Source organism: Hemiscyllium ocellatum, chromosome 18 (genome assembly GCF_020745735.1).
Source record: "Hemiscyllium ocellatum isolate sHemOce1 chromosome 18, sHemOce1.pat.X.cur, whole genome shotgun sequence".
Classification (NCBI taxonomy): domain Eukaryota; kingdom Metazoa; phylum Chordata; class Chondrichthyes; order Orectolobiformes; family Hemiscylliidae; genus Hemiscyllium; species Hemiscyllium ocellatum.
The window spans coordinates 43,542,756-43,566,957 of NC_083418.1; the positions used below are offsets into that span (position 1 = coordinate 43,542,756).

At 40.7% G+C, this 24,202-nt stretch overlaps 1 protein-coding gene across 6 annotated transcripts in view; it reads left to right on the forward strand.

The window, feature by feature from the left end:
- The window catches only part of dennd2b (DENN domain containing 2B), a 457,469-nt gene that overhangs the window by 366,964 nt on the left and 66,303 nt on the right, over nt 1-24,202 (forward strand). For all 6 annotated transcript variants that reach the window (XM_060838921.1, XM_060838918.1, XM_060838922.1 and 3 more), the window contains 2 exons: nt 668-737; nt 19,452-19,529. In XM_060838921.1, coding sequence (XP_060694904.1) covers nt 668-737; nt 19,452-19,529 — 148 coding nt within the window. The remainder of the gene's footprint in view (nt 1-667; nt 738-19,451; nt 19,530-24,202) is intronic.

Sequence of the window (24,202 nt, forward strand, 5' to 3'; positions counted from 1 at the left end):
TCTTCACTGGAACGAACTGCTGAGTTTTGCCAATAATTTCTGTTTTTGTTTCACATCTCCAGCATCTGTAGTTATTTGTTTTATTAAAAAATGAGGAACATTGTTAACCCCTTCCACCAAAAACTGTAGCCAGAATCTTCTGCACTTGGAGGATTGTGCATTGAAAAGCAGTAGGACCACTTAATTAGAAGGGAGGTGGCATGCTCAAATCCTGCCATCTTCCCACTTTCACTGGAATTAAATTCATGATGGGAAGCTCCATGGTCACCAGTAGAGGCCTAGCAGGTGTTGTTGTGTGGAATGTTTATAGCTGCCAATGCCTGGTTATAAAAGCAGCATAACCTGGTGAAACGCTTTTCATGTACAGCAGTCCTTAATAAAAGTTAAAGTCACCTTCACCAAAACAAAACCAGAGCAGTTCAAGTGAACATACCTTCAAGTGATAATTTAATTGATTTATTGATTCAGTCCATTATTACAGAATGTCAATTTGGATGGTTCAGTGTGAAATCTTGTTGCTTAAAGGATTAGTAGAAATTGACTGCAGTGGATGTCTTGGTGAAAATGAAAAGCATTTCATCTGTCAACATTTTATTTAAGGAGAACTCTCTCTGTTAGTTTTTATTGGTCTTGCTTTTGAGTAACTTACAACAATCATCTGTTACAGTGAAACCTTCTCATTCATGCTTACTGGGGAAGATGGTAGTCGGCGGTTTGGTTATTGCAGGCGATTATTAGTGAGTATGCATCTCCTAATGAGGCTTTCTTTCCCACGTACAAGCTAAACTGCCCCCTCAATCAAAGTGTAAAATGTAACACTAACTATTTTAATTATATTCCTTTCTTTCCCTGATCCTCTCAGATATCATATGGAGGAATGTTTTTTTTTCTGACCTACCCAGTAGCAGCTTATTTTAAGCTGCTGCCTCATTATAATAAGAAGCGCTTTATTCCTGACCCAGAGTGATCAGCCCATGAATGGGAAGTGGCTTTTGGCCAGTGTGCAGTTGTGTAGACAATGACTACAAATGGCTGTTGAGACAAGTGTGGGAAAGGAAAGGTTCGGGGGGGATCATGTAAGAAGGAAGTGGGGATCCATGAAAAAAAAACACGAGATTTCATTGTGGAGTTTGGGTGAGACGCATTAAAATCCAGCCCAAGTGCTTTGTTAATCCCCCAAATTCCATTTTCAAATTTGTTTGGGTTGGAAATGATGAACTGGATCTACTTATGTCAAAAACTGTTGTGCGCCAGGATCCTTTGGAATTTCTGGCCAGCATATGTGGACAGTGATTATCTGAGAAAATACAAGTTTTTGATGGGCAGCTTTACAGTCCCTGAGCCTGTCTGAAAATGTCTTCAGACTGACTTCAGAAATTACCAAATAATTTCCCTCGAACTCTGCTACTACCAATTTCTGGTTCAGTGGACAGTGCTGTTGACATCTTGACATAGGAGAATTGCTCCCATCACTTATCTATCCCTCCCCTGTCCAAGTTAGACCCCACTTCCCCGCCCCTACCTTAAGGGAAGCAGCCTCCCAGCAGGAAGGGGTTTTGTGAATAAAATGAGGGCTGCTGGGAGTGAAGACAGCTCCTGCAACCCTAGCAGTTTCCGTGGAGGGATTTCCTTCCTTCACAGTCTTGCTGTTAACTCTCTTCAGAGGGTTTTCCACCTGGTGTTGGCCCAGTCACCTATCTGTAATATGGCTATTGCTGCTTGTGGTGCTCCTGAGGCTGCTGAGCTTCTGGTCTCTGAATAGGGCAGTTGCTGTTGGATGTGTGTCCAATTCTTACCTGGCTGCTGCCTGTAAAATTCAGTCTTGGTTCCTGCTGCTGGCCATGGCAAGGGTATTCTCCTACTTGTGGTTCCTTCTACTCCTGGAAATTTCTGCTCTTGTCTTCGAAGTCTCCTGCAAGTGCAGTCAAAAATTGACATCTAGTACTAATATTCTGAATGAAGGAGCTTGCACAATCTTACACTTAATGAAAGTGGCCCAACCCAAGCATTTTGCATCTATCTTCTCTTTGAGGTCCAGACAGTCCTCCTTCATCTTTGCAAGTCTGAAACTAAGAGTTGTTGCAATAGCATTGAAAAGTCATATTTTGGATATTTGTGTCTTTAAACCAAAAACTCATTGTGAATAAGTGTAATCTTCAACTGACAATACTGGTGAAGCAAGCAATATGTCCACTGTTTTAATGAATCCCAATAAGTGGACACCTTATAGACGACATGGCAAATAGCACTGATCAAATCTGTGTGTTTTAAAAAGTGGAAGGCATCGCATTATATTTTACATTTATCTAATTAGCATATTGTTCAGTAATTTCACAGAAGCTGTGCCTTGAGAAAACATTGCTAGGTGGGTAAGATTGCACGTGGTTCCATTTGGTGTTATGCTTGACTGCTGAGTGACTGGCCCTGTATTAAACTTACAGCTTAGGTGGTCAGCAAACAAGACACTACTCACGCAATTTCATAACTGATTGATTTTGGTTTGCAGTCACATTAGCATCATCTGTTAGTTTTGCTCAGGAATATAGGATTTTCTTCAAGCTTAAAGTTTAGAATTCATAAGGCCAGTTGGATGATGAAAATATTGATGTGACAGTCAGTGACAATATATGGAATCTGTAGAACAGGAGCAAATACATCTGGAAACCTGTGTTTTTTGTAAACCTTGCTCTCACAGTACTGATCTTAATAATATTAAAATAAAATAGATATGTATATCTGTCTCAATTAAATGATCATCCATATAGGCTAGCAATCAAACAATTTGCCAATAGGCATGCAATCATAATAGTTAGTTATTGTATCAGCATTTCCAGAAACCTGGAATAAACTGAGACATAAGTTCAAATCCTACAATGGCATCTGGGAAGTTTAAATTCAGCTGATTAAGTAAATATAAATAGAAAACAAATATTGGCAATCACCACCACAAATCTATTGTAATATTGGGGGGAAAAAAACAACTGGTTTACTAACTTCCTTTTAAGAAGGAAAGCCGCTGTCCTTAGCTAATCTGGTTTGTGTGTAACTCCATCATGTGGCTGACTCTTACCAATCCTTGGCATAGTCATTCAGTAGCAACAACACTATAAGAAAACACAAAAATCCATGTGGACTGAGGAAGGTGATTGAAGAAAGTGGTTTACTGCCATCATCTCAGGATAATTAGGAATGGGCAATAAAAGCTGCCTTACTATCCAGTGCCCACATTCTGTGAACTAATTTAATAAAGTGGAAGTTAAGATTAGTAGTCACCCACAAAAACCATTATGGAAATTTAAAGAGATACAAAATGAATTAATGAAGTAGTAGATTGTTTAGTTTTTATCTGATTCTCTTTGGAAAGTATCAAATAGCATCCCCACTATGCATTGATATCTGCGACAACATTTACCTGGCACCATTTATTGAGAGGATATTCGTATCAGCATTAGGAGCATGCCCCATTGCATGCAGTTTGTAATATAATGCTGCCATTTTCAAACATGTTGCTCCATGTAATACCGTCTCTTAAAGTTGGAGACCCAAGCATTTGTTCAGCAGTTGGAAGGACACCACTATTCAAAGGGATTATCCACTATTTATAGGCTAGTTATTCCTGTAGGATTTGTCTGGGATTTATCGAAATACTGCGAGTTTGCTAGTGTTGTTTAACATTGTTGAATTTGATAGCTCATTTCCATAAACAGCAATGTGATAATGACCAGACAATTTTTTTTTATGGTGCTGTTTGAGGGTAAAGTATTGGCTCAGACACCAGGATTAATTTTGTTAGTCGTCTTTGGAAAAAAGACCATGGCCTCTTACATCCACCCGAGCAAGCAAATGAGGCTTGTGTGTAATTTCTCATCTGAAAGACAGCGCCTCTGACAGTGCAGCATTCCCTCAGTATGGCACTGGAATGTCAGCCTTTCTCTTTGTGCTCAAACCCTGGAGGGTGACTTGAATTCAGAACATTATCATTGAAAGGTGATTGTGATTAGAACTAAGTATTATCTAGCTGAGAAAGTGAATGCTTCCAAAACACTGAGCGAATGCATAAGGTTCCTGTATATCTCTCAGAATAATTGCTGCTTAGATGTGCCATTGTAATGCTCATATTCAAATCTGTCCAATAATTTGCTCAAATGGAATGTAAATGTCCAGGGAAGAGAGAGACTGTCCACTTGTCCAAAAGTGAGATTAAGTGAAGGATAGGCAGGCAAAAAATGTACTCCATTGACTGATAGATGGCTGTGGTGTTTAAGAGATTATAACAATCCAGATGATCTGAATAGCTGGACTAGGAAGTGAAAGATTCTACTGTCTAGGATACCGTTTTGTGTGACTAATGGAGATATGGGCGGCACGGTGGCACAGTGGTTAGCACTGCTGCCTCACAGCGCCAGGGACCTGGGTTCAATTCCCACCTCAGGCGACTGACTGTGTGGAGTTTGCACGTTCTCCCCGTGTCTGCGTGGGTTTCCTCCGGGTGCTCCGGTTTCCTCCCACAGTCCAAAGATGTGCGGGCCAGGTGAATTGGCCATGCTAAATTGCCCGTAGTGTTAGGTAAGGGGTATGTGTAGGGGTATGGGTGGGTTGCGCTTCGGCGGGTCGGAGTGGACTTGTTGGGCCGAAGGGCCTGTTTCCACACTGTAAGTAATCTAATCTAATCTAATCTAATGTAATCTAATCTAATCTAATGTAATCTAATCTAATGTTATGCAGCAATTGAAGCAATGCAGGAAATTTGAATCCCTTCTGATTCATAAATGTATGAGCACTTTGTCCGAATACCCCCGTCTGCTTAAAATGCAGATAGTTGGCATTTTTGTGTTGTTGATTTTGAGCAAAAATTAATAAATTAATTTTTTTTCACTTCAGACACAGAAAATATAACCCAGTGTATGGCTGTGCATCCTTTCCAAGGTTTGCTCCTACATTTTTGGTAGCACACAACTACAAACATAATATTTCGACTTTGTGGTCAGTGGTCTTCCACAATTTCCTTTCTCTCCACTGCCACAATACCCGAATTTCCATCCATAAAATGTGAAAAGTTTGGCTTTGTTATTAACTCTGCTCCAAGATCTCAGTCTGGACTTGAGGTGCAATAGCAATATCAAGATTAAGCCAATTATTTTCTGACTGACAAACATTCTGTTTGAAGTCCACTTTAATTTATCATGATATCAACTGTGTGTCTGGCCCCATTTGGAACCAGTTTTAAATATTAACTTTTGAGCATGTCACTTAGCAACATAGCTATTGATTCAGAGACTGTGATTTGACTGTGATTAAAACATACCTCAAGTGTCATATCTTGAGTTTGTGATTTCACAGGGGATATGGCTTCACAGGATGTGCACCCTTTGTTACGAGGCCTTTCCACTCACCTCTTTAAAGGATTCATGTAGCAAGCGGGAGAGCAAGTTCTCTCTGCAGCCCAAGCTGTCACGTGGGCAGCTGTCTTACATTTAAAACTATCACTATGCTTCACCACTGACCACAAAATCCTAGCTATTATGTTTGTAATTATGTGCTACCAAAAATGTAGCAGCAAACTTTGGAGAAGGCTGCACAACAATATACCGGGGTGTATTTTCTGTATCTGAAGCAAAAGAAAAATTATTTAACTGATGTTTCGTTCTAAATCAATGACATAGAAATGCCAACCATCTGCATTTTAAGTAGACAGGGGTATTTCAGACAGTGTGTTCATATATTTATGGATAAGAAGGGATTAAAATTTCTTGTGTTGCTTTGATTGTTCCATAATGTATCTCCATTGGTCATGCAGGACTCTATCCTACACGATAGAATCTTTCACTTCGTAGTCCAGGCATTTAATCAGTAAGCAGTATACTTTGGCATTAATCCAGCAATAGTCTGTCAAACTATATGGATCCTTCCTTGGATTGATTGCAGCAATTTCCAGATAATTGATATAAATCCTTGCCTGAGCTATTAACTGCACTAATCTGTTTTTCCAATTAGAGCCATCCTCAGATGTAAAACTTGTTCTTTTACCTCCTCCCTCCTCATTGCCCAATGCCCCAAATATATCTGCAGATGAATCAGGAATTTATTTGTTCTTCTCTTAATCTAATTCAGTTTATTTGCTGCTTACAATATGGTCATCCCTACACTAGGGAGACCTTGGGGCAGACTGGATGATTGCTTTGCAAAATGCCTGCATGTAGTCTGCAAACTTGACCCCAACCTTCTCATTGCTTCATATTACAGAGTCAGAGGTCCGCAGCACAGTAAAAGGCCCTTCAGCCCACCAGGTCTGTGCCTGTCAAAAACGGCCGCCAAACTATTCTAATCCTATTTTCCAGCACTTGACCCATTGCCTTGGCATTTGCAAGTGTACACCTAAATATTTCTTGAATGCTATAAGGGTTTCTGCCTCTACTATGCTCATGAGATGAGCTCATGATTTCCATCACCCTCTAGACGAAAAAAAAGTCCTCACATCCTCTCTAATCCTCCTGCCTCTTACCTTAAATCTATGCCTCTGGTCGCTAATCCCTCCATCAAGTAGAAAAACTTCTTACTATCTACACCCGTCGTAAGTTTGTGCATCTCAAACCTGTTCCCGCCTCACAAGTCTATCCAATCTCACTTCGTAACAAAATCTCTCCAACCCAGGTATCATTCTGGTAAATCTCCTCTGCATCATTTCCAGTGCAGTCACACCTTTCCTTATTGTCGATTCCAGAACTGCAGATAAGGCTCACACTCGGCCTATTCTGGATCTAGTTTACTTAGAATTGGAAACCATGGGTTTATATGTGGGACCTTATCAGAAGCCTTGCTGAAGTCCAAATAGATGACGTCAAATGCATTGCCTTCATCTACACACCTGGTTACCTCTTTGGTCAGTTGTGATCTCCTCTTAACAAAACCATGCTGACTGTTCTGCATTAATCCCTGCCTCTCACAATGTTAATTACTTCTGTCCTACAAAATTGTTTCCAATATTTTTCCCACCACTGAATATAGGCCAACTGGCCTGTAAGTTTCCGGGTTTATCTCTTGCCAATGTAGTACCACATTGGCTGTCCTACAGTCCTTGTCTCCTCTCCTGTGGTCAGAGAGATATTAAAAATTATTGCCAGCTTACTTGTTATTTCCTCCCTTCGCTCACTCAACAGCCTGAGATGGATTTCATCCAGCCCCTAGATATATAGCTACTGTTTAACCAGCCAGACCATTCAGAATCCCCCTCTCTATGTTAATCTTTTTAAGCATAATCCAGTCCATCTCCCTGATGTCAATCTTCACATCATCCCTCTCAATAGTGAACACCAGTACAACAATTCACTTAGAACCCGACCTACATCAGCCAGCTCCACACACAAGGTACTACTGTGGTCCTTGGTGGGCCCTACTTTTTCCTTGGTAATCCCCATTTCGAGTCACAGATGTACAGCATGGAAACGAACCTTTTGGTCCAACCCGTCCATGCCGAACAGATATCCCAACCTAATCAAGTCCCACTGCCAGCACCTGATGCTATGCTATAAAAGCTATCACTTTTCTGCTAATCTCTTCAGTTTTGGCAATTTTCTAGAAATAAGGTAGCTTTTTTTCAGACTCCCATGGTAATACGCCAGTCGTGCTAGAGCTGAGGCTGGTTAGAATGCCTGCTGCAGTTCACTGGGACATCAGCCCAGCTCTCCATGTTGTTCTTGTCTCCCCTAACTTTTCCTCTGAACGCTCTGCATGTTCACTCTATGCCCATTCCATGTTCATTTCAAAGCAATGAGCACCTTGAAATTGACTTAAAAATTGCAAACTTCTAACATTCATACTGAATGGCAGTGTGTTTGATTGATGTTCAAACCAATTTAATTCTCATTGAACATCATTTAATCCCCTTAAATGATTGTACTGTCGCAAAACCAACAACCATCTGTCCAGAAACCATATCAAAGGCAGATAATCCTTTAATTACCTCTAAAAACTGGCAAACTGTTGACCAAAACTCAGGCTGAATTAAGTTGGCTTTAGCTTTTGAAACCCAGTCAAGCATTTATCATGGTTTGAGCTGTCAAAACAAACTCTTGCCATTCCAGACAATGAAGACTATTGAAACAGAAATAATAGATTTTATTTTCTTCAATCATACGGCCTGCAATTCAACAAAATGGAACAAGTGACTGGATTTTTTTTCTCTTAAGTTTTAGCAGCAGGGACTTTAAGCTAAAAAATCTGAACACAAATCTCAGTCTTAATGAAAATAGGAGGCCTTCCAATCACTTTTATAATATAATTTTGAATGTGTTTTGACATGTTTTACAAGGGGTAAGTGCTCCATTGGACTCAAAATATTAACTCTGTTCCTCACCATATCTTATTGCCAGACATGCTAAATTTCTCCAGCACTTTCTCCTTCTATTTTGGATTTCCAGCATCTACAGTATTTTGGTTTTAATTTTCATTATATTCTCTGTGTACCTGCTTGTTCTTGTGTCATAACTAAGGTCATTGGTGTTCAGTTTCCACAGAATAAAACAAATTATAGGATATGAGTATCTCCAATGTACTGATTAAAAATTCTTAAATCCCATGCAAGTAAAAAGGAATTTAACCTATTTAACAACTTGAAACCGGACAACTTGGTTATGGGCTTACATTCAAAGTTGACAGTTTTTTATGGAGCTATTTGACAGTTTTCGTGACTTTTCTATGGTTTGGCACATATGATGATCATGTACCAAAATTTATCTTGGAGCTTTAAATACAAGGGGGAAAAAAAAATCTCCATTTACGCAAAGAAGTAATATTTCTGGATGCTCATAATGGCAGCAGAAAATCAGAACATTCTGTAGCCCAGCTGTTACCTATGAGCAGTGACAATTCTCAGCATCGCACGTGTAACTTTAACAAGTTGTTTGGCTCACTGTCTGAACAAATGTAGTGAAGACGTTTCTTTGAAATTAGCGTGGTCATGGCTTCTTAATTCTGGTTTCAAGCAATTCTGCAGCAGGTGCAAATATATTCAGTTGTCTGGATGGTGCCTTCACATCCATTACCCCATGGAGTCAGATTGTCATTAAGGAGTTGTTACAATTCAACATAACCTCACCAGCATCAATCTCAAGCATTGCTGAATGAGGGGGAGGTGATATCTTATTGGTGAATTGGTAATCCAGGGACCTAGGATATGCTTGGGTCATCTTGGTTTGAATCCAACCAAACCAGCTGATGGAATTTGAGTTCAGTTTTAAAAATCTGGAATTAAAAATCTAATGTTGATCATAAATCATTGCCAATTGCCATATGAACCCTTCTGGTTCAATGATGTCCTTTAAGAAAAGAAAACTGATTTCCTTACCAGGTTTAGCTTACATGAGCAATGTGGAAGACTCTCAGTTGCCTTCTGAAATGGTCTAGCAAGCCTCTCTGTTGTATCAACCACTCCAGAAAATGATGAAGCCAGGTGGACGACCTGATACTAACCTAGGAACTGGAAGCAGTTTCCACTTCAGCTGTGATTATTCTGCAATGTCCTCCTTGCCAACATCTGGGGGCTAGTGCCAGAATTGGGATAGTTATCTCACAGACTAGCCATGCCACAGCTTAACATAATCATTCTCAGAATGTTACCATTACTATACAGACCAAGTCACCATGTTTGAGAATGTCACATCCTTCTGCGAGCAAAGGTCCAGCAGAAGTGACAGTGGTATATGGTTGGAATTGCCATATTGCCTGGGAGTCCTCAGCATTGGCTCCCGACGCCATGAGATCTGATGTAGACAAGGAAACCTCCCGCTACTTACTATGTTACACCTAATGAAGCTGACTAACTGAGTTGGTCAAGTCCTAAAGAACATAGCTGCTAGATTGGGTCTGTGGCAGATGGTGAGGGAACCAACAAAAAGGAAGAAGCTACTTAACCCATTGTTGCCCATCTGCCTGCTGCACTGTATCCTTGAGGCACCATGGGCTATCAGCAGCAGCAGAATCCGACTCCAGAACAATCAGAAAACTCATGACTCAGCACATTTCCTCTCTATCATTGCCATCCAGTTAGGGGTCAACACTGGTTCTGTGAAAAGTGCAGGTCGTCAATCTGAAAAAAGCTACAAAAAAGGCTACTTGCATTCCAGCCAGTGTAGGCAGCAAGTGATAGACAGGGCTAACTGATTCCACAAACAACAGATCCGATTTAAGCCGATCTAGACCTGCCACATCCAGTCTTGAGTGGTGGTGGACAATGAAATAACTTGAGGATGAGACTTCATAAATATCCCCATCCTCAATGATAGTGTAGCCCAGCACATCAGTGCAAAAGAGAAAGCTGAAGCACTCATAACAGTCCTCGGACAGAAGTGCTGAGTGCATGATCCACTTTGGTCTCCTCCAAATATCAGCTTTCAGCCAATTGAAATCACTCCATTTGATATCAAGAAACCGCTGAAGATACTTCATACTCTAAAAGCAATGAGCCTTGACAACTAATACTGGCACTTGTATTGAAGACTTATGCTCCAGAAATTGCAATGCCCCTTTACAAGGTATAATGTTGGCGTCTACCTGACAAAGTAAAGAATTACCAAAATGTCCTGTACACAAAAAGCAGGACATAGCTAACCCAACCAATTATCACCCCATTAGTCTACTCTTCATCATCTGTAAAACAATGGAAGGTGTCATCAACAGTTTGATCAAGCAGCACTTGTTTATCAATAAACTTGCTCATTGGTGCTGAGTTTGGGTTCTGGCAGGGCCTGACCTCATTACAACCTCCATTCAAATATGGACAAGGGAGGTGAATTGAGAGTGACTTCTCTTGACATCAAGGCTGTATTTGACAGAGTGGCATTTAGGAGCCCTACAAAACTCAAATTAATGGGAATTGGAGAGAAAAACACTTTTTCTGGTTGAATGTATACCTGGCACAATGGAAGATGGCTGTGGTTGTTGGACAATAGCCACCTCAGATCCAGGACATCTCAACAGAAGTTCCTCAGGATAGTGTTTGAGCACCAAACATCTTCAGTTGCTTCACCAATGATCATCTGTCCATCATAATGTCAGAAGTGGGGTTGTTCACTGATGATTGCGCAATGTTCAACACCATTCAAGACTCAGAAGTTGAAGCAGCCCACATGCAAGTGTGGCACAATGTGAACAATATCTAGCTTTGCCTGGTGAAATGTTACTTGCCACTTGTCAGTACAATGACCATCTCCAACAAGAAAGTATCTAAACATCACCCCTTGACATTCAATGTCATTGTCATCACTGAATCGTCCACTATCAAAGTCCTGTGGATTACCAGAGACCAGAAACAGATCTGGCCTAGCTATACTCTAGCTACAAGTGCAGCTCAGAAGCTGTGAATTCTGTAGTGAGTAAATAACCTCCTGTCCATCATTTCCAAGACACAGCATTGTGAGTCGGGCGGAGGGACTTGGGGGAGGGGCGATGGAGGTGGGATAGGTGGAAGGAAGTCAAGGTGAGGGTGATAGGCCGGAGTGGGGTGGGGGCGGAGAGGTCAGTAAGGAGATTGCAGGTTAGGAGGGCGGTGCTGAGTTGAGGGAACCGACTGAGACAAGGTGGGGGGAGGGGAAATGAGGAAACTGGAGAAATCTGAATTCATACCTTGTGGTTGGAGGGTTCCCAGGCGGAAGATGAGGCGCTCCTCCTCCAGCCGTCGTGAGAACACCTCTGGGCCGCCCGGACCAACCAACCCAACCACCCCGTGGCTCAACACTTTAACTCTCCCTCCCACTCCACCGAGGACATGCAGGTCCTTGGACTCCTCCACCGGCAGAACATAACAACACGACGGCTGGAGGAGGAGCGCCTCATCTTCCGCCTGGGAACCCTCCAACCACAAGGTATGAATTCAGATTTCTCCAGTTTCCTCATTTCCCCTCCCCCCACCTTGTCTCTGTCGGTTCCCTCAACTCAGCACCGCCCTCCTAACCTGCAATCTCCTTACTGACCTCTCCGCCCCCACCCCACTCCGGCCTATCACCCTCACCTTGACCTCCTTCCACCTATCCCACCTCCATCGCCCCTCCCCCTAGTCCCTCCTCCCTACCTTTTATCATAGCCTGCTTGGCTCTCTCTCTCATTCCTGATGAAGGGCTTATGCTCGAAACGTCGAATTCTCTATTCCTGAGATGCTGCCTGGCCTGCTGTGCTTTGACCAGCAACACATTTGCAGCTGTGATCTCTAGCATCTGCAGACCTCATTTTTTTACTCTACAGCATTGTGAGTCTACTGGCACCAAATACACTGCTATTGACTCCAGGCAGCTTGTGATGAGCAATAAAATTTGTCCAATAAATTTTGGTCCAGTGAAGCTAACATGCCATGAGTTAATTTTTAAAATACATGACTGGCCCTTGGTGTGATTAGATGGCATTGACTGCTTCCTCTAGTGTGTTGGGAGAGGTTATTTAAAACAAAGGAAAGCGGGATGTTGAAAGCTAAACTAAATATCAGTATATGTAATTGGACTGCTCTACAATTACTCGATGGGGAAATTTGCCTGTCACAGTAATTTCACAGGAAGTGTTGAAGAAACCCAGGTTATCAGCATGAACAAGGTTCCCACTGTATTTCTGGTGTCAGTATAGTGGCAAACCAGAAAGTGGCTCTGAGGGAATTCCAGACCTTAAGTTTCATTTTACCCAAGATCCATTATAGTTAGAAAAATGAATTTCACTTTTTATTTGGCTTGCTGCATTGGTCCACAAACATCTAGATACAATGTGTTTTTATTGGCAATTACCAAAGATAGCTATGGGCTGGTGGATATCCAAAGCTTCTGGCAAGGTGTCGACATTCCAATGAATTTTACAGTGTAGATTTGAAGCAAAAATTTTACATAGTTGATTTAATCAGTCAGTGGTTTCAGGAGCAATTCAATGCCTAATAAGGGGAAGCCATTCAACTCTTCAGTCAGATGTGAACTTCATGAACTTCATTGATTAACATATTTGTGAACATTTAGTGGCAGCCACATAAAATATTTGGTTATAACTCTAGTTGCAAAACCGAGTGAATAAAATCACTTCACCTTTGACCTCTTACTCTTGTTGTTCTTAAAATTCAGGTATCCTCCTCCTTGCAATTTTGAAATGAAATCCTTCTCATCTTCACTTACTCAAATTTTTTTTTTGCCAAAACCTCAAAACTTTGAAATTTCTTAATTTTCAAAATAGTTTCTACACCCACAACTTTCCCCTTCAACTTTGCCCTACTTCCTTTCTTATATCAGTTTTTTTCTTAATAATAAGAAAGGCATACCCTAAAAACAAATGGATATTATAAAGCAATTGTCTCAGCACTTGTTTAAATTGAAACATAGGAAAAAAGGAGCTGGAGTTAGCCATTTCTCATTATCTGAAAAGTATGAAAGTAGATAGGTCCCCTGGGCTGGATAGGATTTATCCTAAGATTCTCTGGGAAGCTAGGGAGGAGATTGCAGATCCTTTGGCTTTGACCATTATGTCGTCATTGTCTACAGAAATAGTGCCAGAAGACTGGAAGATAGCAAATGTTGTCCCCTTGTTCAAGAAGGGGAGTAGAGACAACCCTGTTAATTATAGATTAGTGCGCCTTACTTCGGTTGTGGATAAAGTATTGGAAAAGTTTGTAAGAGATACGATTAAAATCATCTAAGGAATAAGTTGATTAGGGATAGTCAACACGCCTTTGTGAAGGGTAGGTCATGCTTCACAAACCTTATTGAATTCTTTGAGGTGGTGACCAAACAGATGGATGAGGGTAAAGCGGTTGGTGTGGTGTATGTGGTTTTCAGTAAGGTGATTGATAAGGTTCACAGTAGGCTATTGCACAAAATACGGAGGGATTGAGGGTGATTTCGCGGTTTGGATCAGAAATTGGCTAGCTGAAAGAAGACAGAGGGTGATGGTTGATGGGAAGGGTTCATCCTGGAGTTCAGTCACTAGTGGTGTACCTCAAGGATATTTTTTGAGGCGGCTGCTGTTTGTAATGTTTATAAATGACCTAGAAGAGGACACAGGAGGATGGGTTAGTAAATTTGCAGGTGATACTAAGGTCGGTGGAGTTGTGGATAGTGCTGAAGAATGTTGCAGGTTACAGAGAGACATAAGCTGCAGAGCTGGGTTGAGAGGTGGCAAATGGAGTTTATTGAGGAAAAGTGTGAGGTGATTCACTTTGGAAGGAGCAACAGGAATGCAGAGTACTGGGCTAATGGTAACATTTTGTTAGTGAAGATGAGCAGAGAGATTTTGGTGTCCATATGTCATAGATTCCTAAAAGTTGCCACCCATGTTGATAGGGCTATTAAGAAGGCATACGGTGTGTTAGCTTTTATTGGTGAAGGGATCGAGTTTCGGAACCATGAGGTCATGCTGCAGCTGTACAAAACTCTGTTGCGACTGCACTTGGAGTCTTGCGTACAGTTCTGGTCAGCGCCTTATAGGAAGGATGTGGAAGCTTTGGAAAAGGTGCGGAGGAGATTTACAATGATGTTGCCTGGTGTAGAGGGAAGGACTGATGAAGAAAGGCTGACGGACCAGGCTGTTTTCATTAGAGAGAAGAAGGTTGAGAGGTGACTTAATTGAGACATATAAGATAATCAGGGGGTTAGATAGGGTGGACAGTGAGAGCCTTTTTCCTCAGATGGTGATGGCTAGTATGAGGGGACAAAGCTTTAAATTGAGGGGTGATAGATATAGGACAGATGTCAGAGGTGGTTTCTTTACTCAGAGAGTAGTAAGGGCATGGAACGCACTGCCTGCAATAGTAGTAGACTTGCCAACTTTAAGGGCATTTAAATGGTCATTGGATAAATATATGGATGAAAATGGAACAGTGTAGGATAGGTAGGCTTCAGATTGGTTCCACAGATTGGCACATCACGAGTGCTGAAGGGCCTGTACTACGCTATAATGTTCTATGTTCTTTGGCTAATAATACAATTTAATAGCTTTCTCCTGCTTTTCCCCCATGGCACTGATTCCTTTGGCCCCAAGTGCTACATCCAATTCCTAATTGAACTCATGCAATTTCTCTGGTCTTGACTACTTCCTGTGGTAGCAACTTCCAAAGGCTCACCACCCTCTGGGTGAAGAAATCTCTCCTCATCACAGTCCTAAATGGTTTGCCCTTCTTTTTAGACTGTGACCCTTGGTTCTGGACTCCCCTGCTATCAGGAACATTCTTCCTGCAGATAACCTGTCTAGTCCTGTAGAATTCTTTACGATTTTATGAGAGAACCCTCATTCTTCTGAACTCCAGCGGATATAATCCTAACCAATTCAACCTTTCCTCTTAGTGTCAGTCCTGTCAGACTAGCAATGACTGTGGTAAACTTTCACTGCACTCCCTCCTTAGCCAGAATACCTTCCTCCAGTAAGGAAACCGAAACTGTACACAATGTTCCAGGTGTAGTCTCACCGAGGCCCTGTAACACTCTCTGGCAAGACATCCTTACTCCTGTGCTCAAAAGCTCTCACTACAAAGGCTAACTTACACTTGCCTTTTGTACTGCCTGCTGGATTACGGATTAAAAATACGTTTTTGTAGGTTTTGTAAGTGTATCTTTCCTGAAAGCATTTTCATTGAAGTGTCTTTATCTATATTATATACAATAATATTAAACGAGTGATATCTTATGGAAAATATCTTTAGTGGATTTGCAGGCTGGGACCTTTTTCTTGAAAAAGGAATGAGAGATGATCTGAAGTTCCTTAAGTTTATTTGAAGATGATGTCCCTAGGGTCTTGGGTTTCTGTCATAGATCTGCATCCGCTTGAGCAGGTCCATTATCAAACTGCAAACCTTTAGACACGTGGACCAGGCTGTCTCATGAGGAAGTATGATCTGGAGTGCAGGATTCTCCGTTGCTACTCTTCCTCATTATTAAGATGCGGTGAGTCAAAGCTTGATGTAGATTAATGGATGAGTTGTCCACCTTCAACATGATTGGAAGTAAGTTCCTCCCAATCATTATTGTCAATGCTCTGTCCTTCGTGGAAAGTGTCAGTATTTTTGAATTGTGTTCTTTGTCCTCTTCCAGAACATTGGCAATTTGAGAGTTGGGAAGATGGTTTTTGTCTATCTGGACACGATGCCCAGACAATAAAAGTTGATTTTCCAGGAGTTTTGCCTGAATACTGGCAGGTTTCAAGAACGACTGTAGATTTTGTCAGTGGTCATCCCATTGGAGTCTGGAACATTTTGTGAGGCACTGCTGATGAGATTCCTCTCACGGTCTGATTTGATATACATCCCAGACCTCATTGCAGTACAAGAGCGTGGTAATATCAGTTGCTGTGGACACTAGAATTTTTGTTGAATTAAAGGTCTGGACTTAGAGGTTGTTGTTAAGCATTCCCCGCCATCAGTGATGGTCTTTTGAGAGATATGGCTGCCAAGGTATGGAAAACGTTGAACATATTTCAGTGCCTCCCCTTTCACACTAATGCGAGGTGGAATATTTGGCGGACCAGATATAGGTTGATATGAGTTTTGTTTTGGCAACATTGAAAAACTGGCTTAGCTTCTCGTATTTAGAATTGGAGACATTGAAAGTGACTTACAAATCTAGTACAGCGTGCCATCAACACTGCAGTCACCTATAAACTATAGACCATTCACATCTAGGGTGGTTGGTTAAGTATTAACCTCTATTTAACACTGCGAGCGAAAGATAGTTGATATTTGGAGACGTGAAAAGACACTGTTTGTTTGTATTCCCCTGTCTAATTTAAAAGCTATCGTGCAAGTTTGGATTTGGAAGGCATCAGTTTCAGATCCTCTCACTCAAACAGTTGTAACTACATAATCATGAAGCAATCGCAAGAGGTTTCTTGGACATCCAGATCTTTGGAATACAATTCATTGAGTCTTATGATTTACTGAATCAGATGCTTTGGTCAATTCAATGAATACAATGATGAATTCCTGATGCTATTCTCAGACATATTTCTTAGCTTTATCTTGCAATACAGATCATGTTGAAGGTTCCTCCGAAAGATCTAAAGGCACATTTCTCTGGGAAGATTATCTCAGCCACAGAAATAAGAAATTCATGAATTTGTGTGTCAGGAATTTCCCTGCTGTGGACAAGAGGGAAGTACCCTAATAGTTCTCCATGAGTCAGTGCCCTTCATAAAGGTAGCTATAATTGCTTCATTCATGAAGTAGAGAGAGCAGGGGAATTTATTTTCCCCCACAAATCTGTCAGATAATTACATGGGATCTTTATGCTAGCAAAAGCCCATCAGCGTTGAAGACCATAGCCAAGATACCATTGGAGCTGCAGGTTTTGTTTTTCATTTGTTTGTTAGTTTGTTACAGTTTTCCTGCTGATGGTGGCTCAACCATGGATTTTACCTTGGGGCACTGAGGGACATCTGAACTGAAGTTGTTTGGAATATTCTTTCCAGCATTGACATGGCATTATCATCATTAGAAGAGGAATGCATCTGAGACGCTGTGCAAAGGAGATTATTGTCTGTTTGATCTTTGTAGATGAGCCTGGTGACCTCAAAATTCTTCATGTCTTGATGGTCAGCATATTGTTGGATCTTCTGGGCTTTCTGTTCTCACCATGTTTTCTTTGTCTTCCAGATTTGTCATTGGCATGAGTCTTGAAATGACATTGCATTGCTTTGCAGCCAATTAAGGTTACTGATTTTACTTTAGGAAGTCTCCTATTTCAGCATTGCTTGCATCGAATTGGTACAGGTGATGTAATTGTCTGAATCCTAAGATCTGGGCATTGACTTCTTGTTCACTGACTTTATTTGATCCTACTGTGCTGGAATTGATTTGTGATGTCAGAAGATTTTGCAGACCAGTTGTGAGTCCCACTTGGAATTCTTCTCTTCAATTATTTTTGAACTGAGACACTGATTTACTTTCTGTTGGACTTTTGAACTATATAATGTCTTGGTGATGAATGGTGTTCATCACTGGTTCAGTGATCTATTGGACAGGTATCAGTTCCCCACATGGTTCAAGTGATACAGACATTGTTTAGCTCAGTGATCCAAATGTGATGCAATCCATATTGCGCCAAATCTAGCATACCTAAAAATGTTATTTTTAGTTTACCCTTCCTACAGAAGAGGGTGTCTGTTATAATGAGGCCGTACTGAGCACAGTTTGTCAGCAGGAGAATGGACGTGATTTACATTGGCTTTTTCAACCTCCCCTTTTTCCATGGTTCTGCTCCAGACATTGGAGTCACGGTAAACCTTGGCATTAAAATCCAGGGAGTGGTTGAAACAAATAGTCTAGTTGTATTTAACAATACTTAGTTAAGCATTTGAGGGGAAAAGGAGAATGTTACAATGATGATAGCTATATTTAAATGAAAAAAATAGTGGAGGCTTCAATGGGGCACAAGTTCCAGCGTCGAGTAGTTGGACCTATCCTGTGCTGTATATCCTATACAATGCTGTAGAGAGAAACCTTTACTACTGGATGGTGAGCAAAATTGAATATTAAGTATCTTTAATCCTTTAGGAAGAACAATATGTTAAGGCAAATGTATTTAACTTAACAGACTAAGTATGTTTAATATTGAAGGGTGAGTTATAGTGAAGGAAACATCCGAGGAGCAGTAAAATCGACGTTTCAGGCAAAAGCCCTTCATCAGGAATTGGATTTTTACCTGAAATGTCGATTTTACTGCTCCTCAGATGCTGCCTGAACTGCTGTGCTTTTCCAGAACCACTAATCCAGAATCTGGTTTCCAGCATCTGCAGTCATTGTTTTTACCGAGTCATAGTGAAGGGCAAGCGTTGTTATAGAGATGTACAGCATGGGAAACAGATACTTCGGCCTAACATGTTCATGCGACTAGGTATTTTAACCTAATCTAGTCCCGTTTGCCAGCACTTGGCCCCTATCCCTCCAAACCCTTCCTATTCATATACCCATCCAGATACAATTACAGCATTGAAAAGGCATCAGCCTCCCCCATTTTCTCTGGCAGCTCATTCCATACATGCACCATCCTTTGTATGAAAAGTGTTGCCCCTTAAGTCCCTTTTCTATCTTTCCCCTCTCACCCGAAACCTATGCCCTCTAGTTCTGGCCTCTCCCACCCCAGGGAAAAGACTTTGTCTATTGACCCTATCCGTGCCCCTCATGATTTTATAAACCTCTATAAGGTCACCCCTCAGCCTCCGATGCTCCAGGGAAAACAGCCCCAGCCTGTTCAGCATCTCCCTATAGCTCAAATCCTCCAACCCTAGCAACATCCTTGTAAATCTTTTCTGAACCCTTTCAAGTTTCACAACATCCTTCTGATAGGAAGGAGACCAGAATTGCACGCAATATTCCAACAGTGGCCTAACCAATGTCCTGTACAGCTGTAAGATGACCTCACAACTACTTATTAATAAACAAAAGAAGAATTTTTGTTACTATTGAAGGACTATCTTTAATTTTTATTATTTTTTACTTTTAATTTCAGCCAAGTGGTAAAGGCCCACGCTTGCCAGAGGTTTATTGTGTCATCAGTCGTCTGGGCTGCTTCACCCTCTTTTCAAAGGTATGGTGTTATACCTTGAATTACAAACTTTTGTTCACTTGTAACAAACTTGTTCAAAGACCATCATTGAGAGTTGAGTTTCTGCTAACTGAGAATTAGGTAGTTTCCATTCAGAGATTTATGAAAAGTCTCATACAAGATTTAATCTGAAACAGTTAGTCAATGTGCATTAATATTTCCAATAATTAGACTTGATTGAGATCAACGCTTTCAACATTAACACAATGTACAAGGTCAAGAATGAGTTTTCCTGAAAATAATAATACCTTTTTGTTCAAAATGAAATTGATAGCTTGAATGCAAGTTATGACAGAGAAGTACTATATCACAATGTTAACTCTCTCTTTAAGTCATAGTTAGAGGTGAACAACAAATGCTAGCCTTATCAGTGATGCCCACATCCCGTGACAGAAAACAAAAATTAAAAAGAAAACTCTCAGAAACCAACACCAGTGAAAAAGGCAACTTGGTAAAATCACTGTTCACTGAGAACTCAAGATCAAACTCCAACTTCATCACTGCTAATGAGACAGGACAAGTGCTAAACAATTGGACCAAGTGCTAATCAGTACTTTCATGTGCTTACATCCCAAGGGCTCTTAAGATATTTAATTGGATTTGCCTTTATCCCCCATCTGTAGTCAAAACCCCTCTCAATCTGTTTGGCAGTTACTTGTATTTGTGATTGGTGTTTCACTTTATTTTGGGGCTGTTGTCATAGCTTATACAACTCCACTGTCTTTCACTCAAGAAAACCTTGGAACTGGTTCTTCTTCACTTTTGATCTTGTTAACTAATTTTAATTAAGGTGTGATGTCTGTATGCTAAAAATGTAAAAATATATTGGAAAAAAAGTGTTATAACTGACTAAGAATGGGGATCAAAAAGGAGGAGTCATGACCCCTCCTCACCTGATTATAACAGTCTCCAAACACAAGAATGAATATTGAACACGATGGTGTGCCAGTGGACTAGTGGAAAGCTACTGTGATTCTTATATTCAAGAAAAACAGGTCGTTGTTCAAGGGTATGAGTGGGTTGCTGGCCATTTCAGAGAGCAGTTCAGGGTCAACCATGTTGTTGGGTCTGCAGTCACATGGAGGCCTGACCATGTATGAATGGCAAGTTTCCTTCCCTAAAGGGCATTCGTGAAACTTTGTTTGAAAACATAATCATAATGATTTGATGGTCATCATTACTGAGACTAATTCCAGATATTATTCGAATTTAAATACCTGGAGCTTCTTATGGACTAGGCCAAACCACTCAGCATGTTTTTAAGCAGGCAGCTCCAAACTATAACTTTGCAATTTGTTTTGGTAAGTGTACAGTGAAAATTACCCGGAGTAAGATAGCTAGGTTGACTACTAGATCTTAAAATAGACAAAAAGATTATTCACAAAATTACACAATGAAACATAAATAACAAAATAAAGAACCCCTATAGAACTCAACCTATCCAACTAAACTTAATTAAGAGAGAGAATTTCCATACAGCTCCCCGTTGAGCTTCCCAGTTCAAGACTGAATTAAAACTGCTCAGCTAGCTAAAGAGCTGACCACTTCCCTTTCTTTATACAGGTCACTTCTAAAGCATGACCAGTTTGGAATGAAGTCTCATCTGTTCACATATAAACAAAATGCCTCTCAAAATCCTTTTCATCTCTGTCCCAAACCAGACTGTTCGGAGTCTGGCCTGGTTTAATATCCCCCTGAAAAAAATCAAGGACAGAGTCTCCTTGAGCAAAGGAACATCTTTTAGAAAAAAAGGGACTACCTTTGTGACAAGCTGGTGTGATCGGATTTGAGCTCATCCTTAGAACATTAGTCTGGATTACTAGTCAGTACAATTATTACTAGGCCACCACCACCCCAGATTGAGTGAGAGAGAGAGAGTTGCTTCCAATATCTTTTCCACTGTCGGTCCATGTTGCTTTCTCTCCTTTTTGGTTAAAAATGCCATTCCTTTAGAGATACAAATTTCAGTGCCTCATTCACTTTCAGTGGTTTTTGATTGAAATCGTAATTCTGAGACAGCTGGTTTGTGTATTTCCTGTGGGTTGCTTGAGCTTGTCAGGTGATCACAGCAGCCATTTTAGTTCATCATTGTGCCTTTTCAGACTATTTTTAATTAATCCAAGTCTTATGTATTCAAGTCAAATGATGAAAGTTGACTATACATAGCCCATTTTAACTGTGATCATTAAGAAGATGTACATGGGCTCCTGTTCAAGCCACACCTTAATTTTAAAATTTTTATCCTTATCTTCAAATCTATTTATGGGGTTGCCTATCCTTCTGTCTACAATAGTCTCCTCCAGCTGCACAATCCTTTGATATATATTCTATCCTCTCTGATCCAAATTTATTCACTTTGCTATTGATGACTTGGCTTTTGCTGCCCAGACCCTAAGCTCTGGAATATCCTCTGTAAACTTTTCCACATCTCTTGCCTGCTTTAAGACATTCCTTAAAAACTATCTCATTAGCGCTCTTGTATCATCTGTTCTAATATTTCTTTGTGGTTAGGTGTCAAATTATGTTTTATAACACTGTAGAGAAGTCCCTTGAGACATTTTATTTTGTCAATCCATTATGAAATTATGATTTGATGTTGTATTTCAGTTTTGATAATGTCTAGCTATTCCATTGAGTTTTACGACCAGTGATGCATTTCTGAAATACAGAGCAGAATTTTAACCTGTACAGAGGTTTCAAAAGCTAGTTAGAAACCCAATGTAACTGACCTCTCTTTAAGTGCTACAGGTTGCATGGTTTATAAGAATGCTCCTTCAGACAGGCGGGTGGATGAGTATTGTGAACAAACATGAAAATTGATTGAAGGTTTAATTCTGAACACTAGCTTTAAACTCCGGTATATAGATTTCAAGGGATGTTTGAAGTTTCTCCATGTAGGTGAGAACAAAATGGAGAGAAGCAAGTCTGCAAGGCTTTAATTGTTACCAATGAAAGCTGCTTCTGTGCCTAAATCTGTCTGAGCGTGTACTTTCATTGTTTTGGAGGTGATTTCCAACTCTTTGGAAGTCATTTCTGCTACAATGGATGTTTTCCAAACTTTGGTTTGCGTTTCCCAGTTGTCAACTTTCAAAGCAGCATGGGAACAGGTTGTCCAGCTCAATCTTGTACATCTGATGAGGAATAGGAGCAGCAGGCAGCAATATTATGGGGAACACCATCAGGACAGCAGCCTTCTCATCCACTTGTTGCTCCACTGGACAGACAGGATGAACCTAAAGATCAAGAGATCGAAAACCCTGGTACAGGTTTTGTAGTCAGAGGATCAGCTTTGTGGATATAATTGCATAATGGTAGCCCAGGAGGCCCATATTTTGAGGCCAGGTTATTTCTGATATTTTCAACTTCCTGGACCAAGATCTGGTTTCAGCTGGGCTAGGAGGGCACACTTTGGCAATGACTGCACTTATGAATTTATTCAGCTTTATCTCCTTTCAGACAACTACTGGTGCCATCTGCAGGATTTCTTAATTTGTTGCACAGAAGTGCCCCCCAGTTCACTGGCACCATGTTTGCCACTATCACCGCTTGTGTCCACTTTGTGACTAATGAGACCAGTCAGAATGAGAGAGCCCTCGGATGCTTTTGCAATGGGTGCATTCAAACTGGTGCATTGATTCGCCTGTGGCAATGAAGGCACCTCAGATCATTGCAGTATTTGTCAAAAGTGATTTCACTCCATCATTGTTCAGCTGGTAAGTGACCACCTAAAGATTTTCATTTGTGTTTGCAAGATAAACAGGAAGCTGCTGTGATGTCATCATTCTGCCTTCCATTAGATTTTCATTCTTCCAAACAGAAGCAGTTGATATCTCCAAGGATCCAAAGAGTATTCCCTAAAGATGTGGTTGATGACGTGTAAAAAATCTTATGACTGCTGAGTAAGAAAGCTATGACCAGAGCCAATCTCCCCCAGTTTCACAACAGTTGTGGTAATTAACATGATTTCTGATTCTGATCCAGGATAGTTGTCTTCATTGATGCCCCTGAGGTTCTACTTGCACCTGAAAAGATCTTACTTGTCTGCAGCTGTAAGGTTGTTCCTGTCTCCAAACCCTACTCCTGCTGTTTAAGATATGTAGCACATTATGTGACAATTAGCTACTTGTTTTGGTGATCCCAGTGATCTGTTCATCTGAGCTGATGGAAAGTACATGAGAGCTGTACAATTCCACAGCTTCTTTCCATACACCTCTTAGTTATTCATTCATGGAATATGGGTGTCATTGGTTTGGCCAATATTAAAAATGTTAATGCAGAGGCAGAAGCTTATGGAAAAGATTTGTCAGCAACATTATGCTCAGTTAGAAAATAGTTTCCATCCATGTAGAGTGTGAATATTTAGCTGGGAAAATTTTGCCTGATTCTTCATGTAGAGTCAGAGGACAAGACTAATGTATTAGATAAATGCTTTGCATCTGTCTTTCCAAAGAAAGCAGATACTGCTTTAGTTGCACTGAACAGAGAAGTAAGTAACAGACAGGATTATAATAGATGGAGAGTGATGAAAGACGAGCATTATCTGAAGTCGGTAAATAACTTGGTCCAGATTGAATGCACCCTAGGTTGTTGAAAGGTAGAAATATTAGAGAGATTGGTCACAATCCTTCAGTGTTCATTGCTACAGTTGTGCCAGT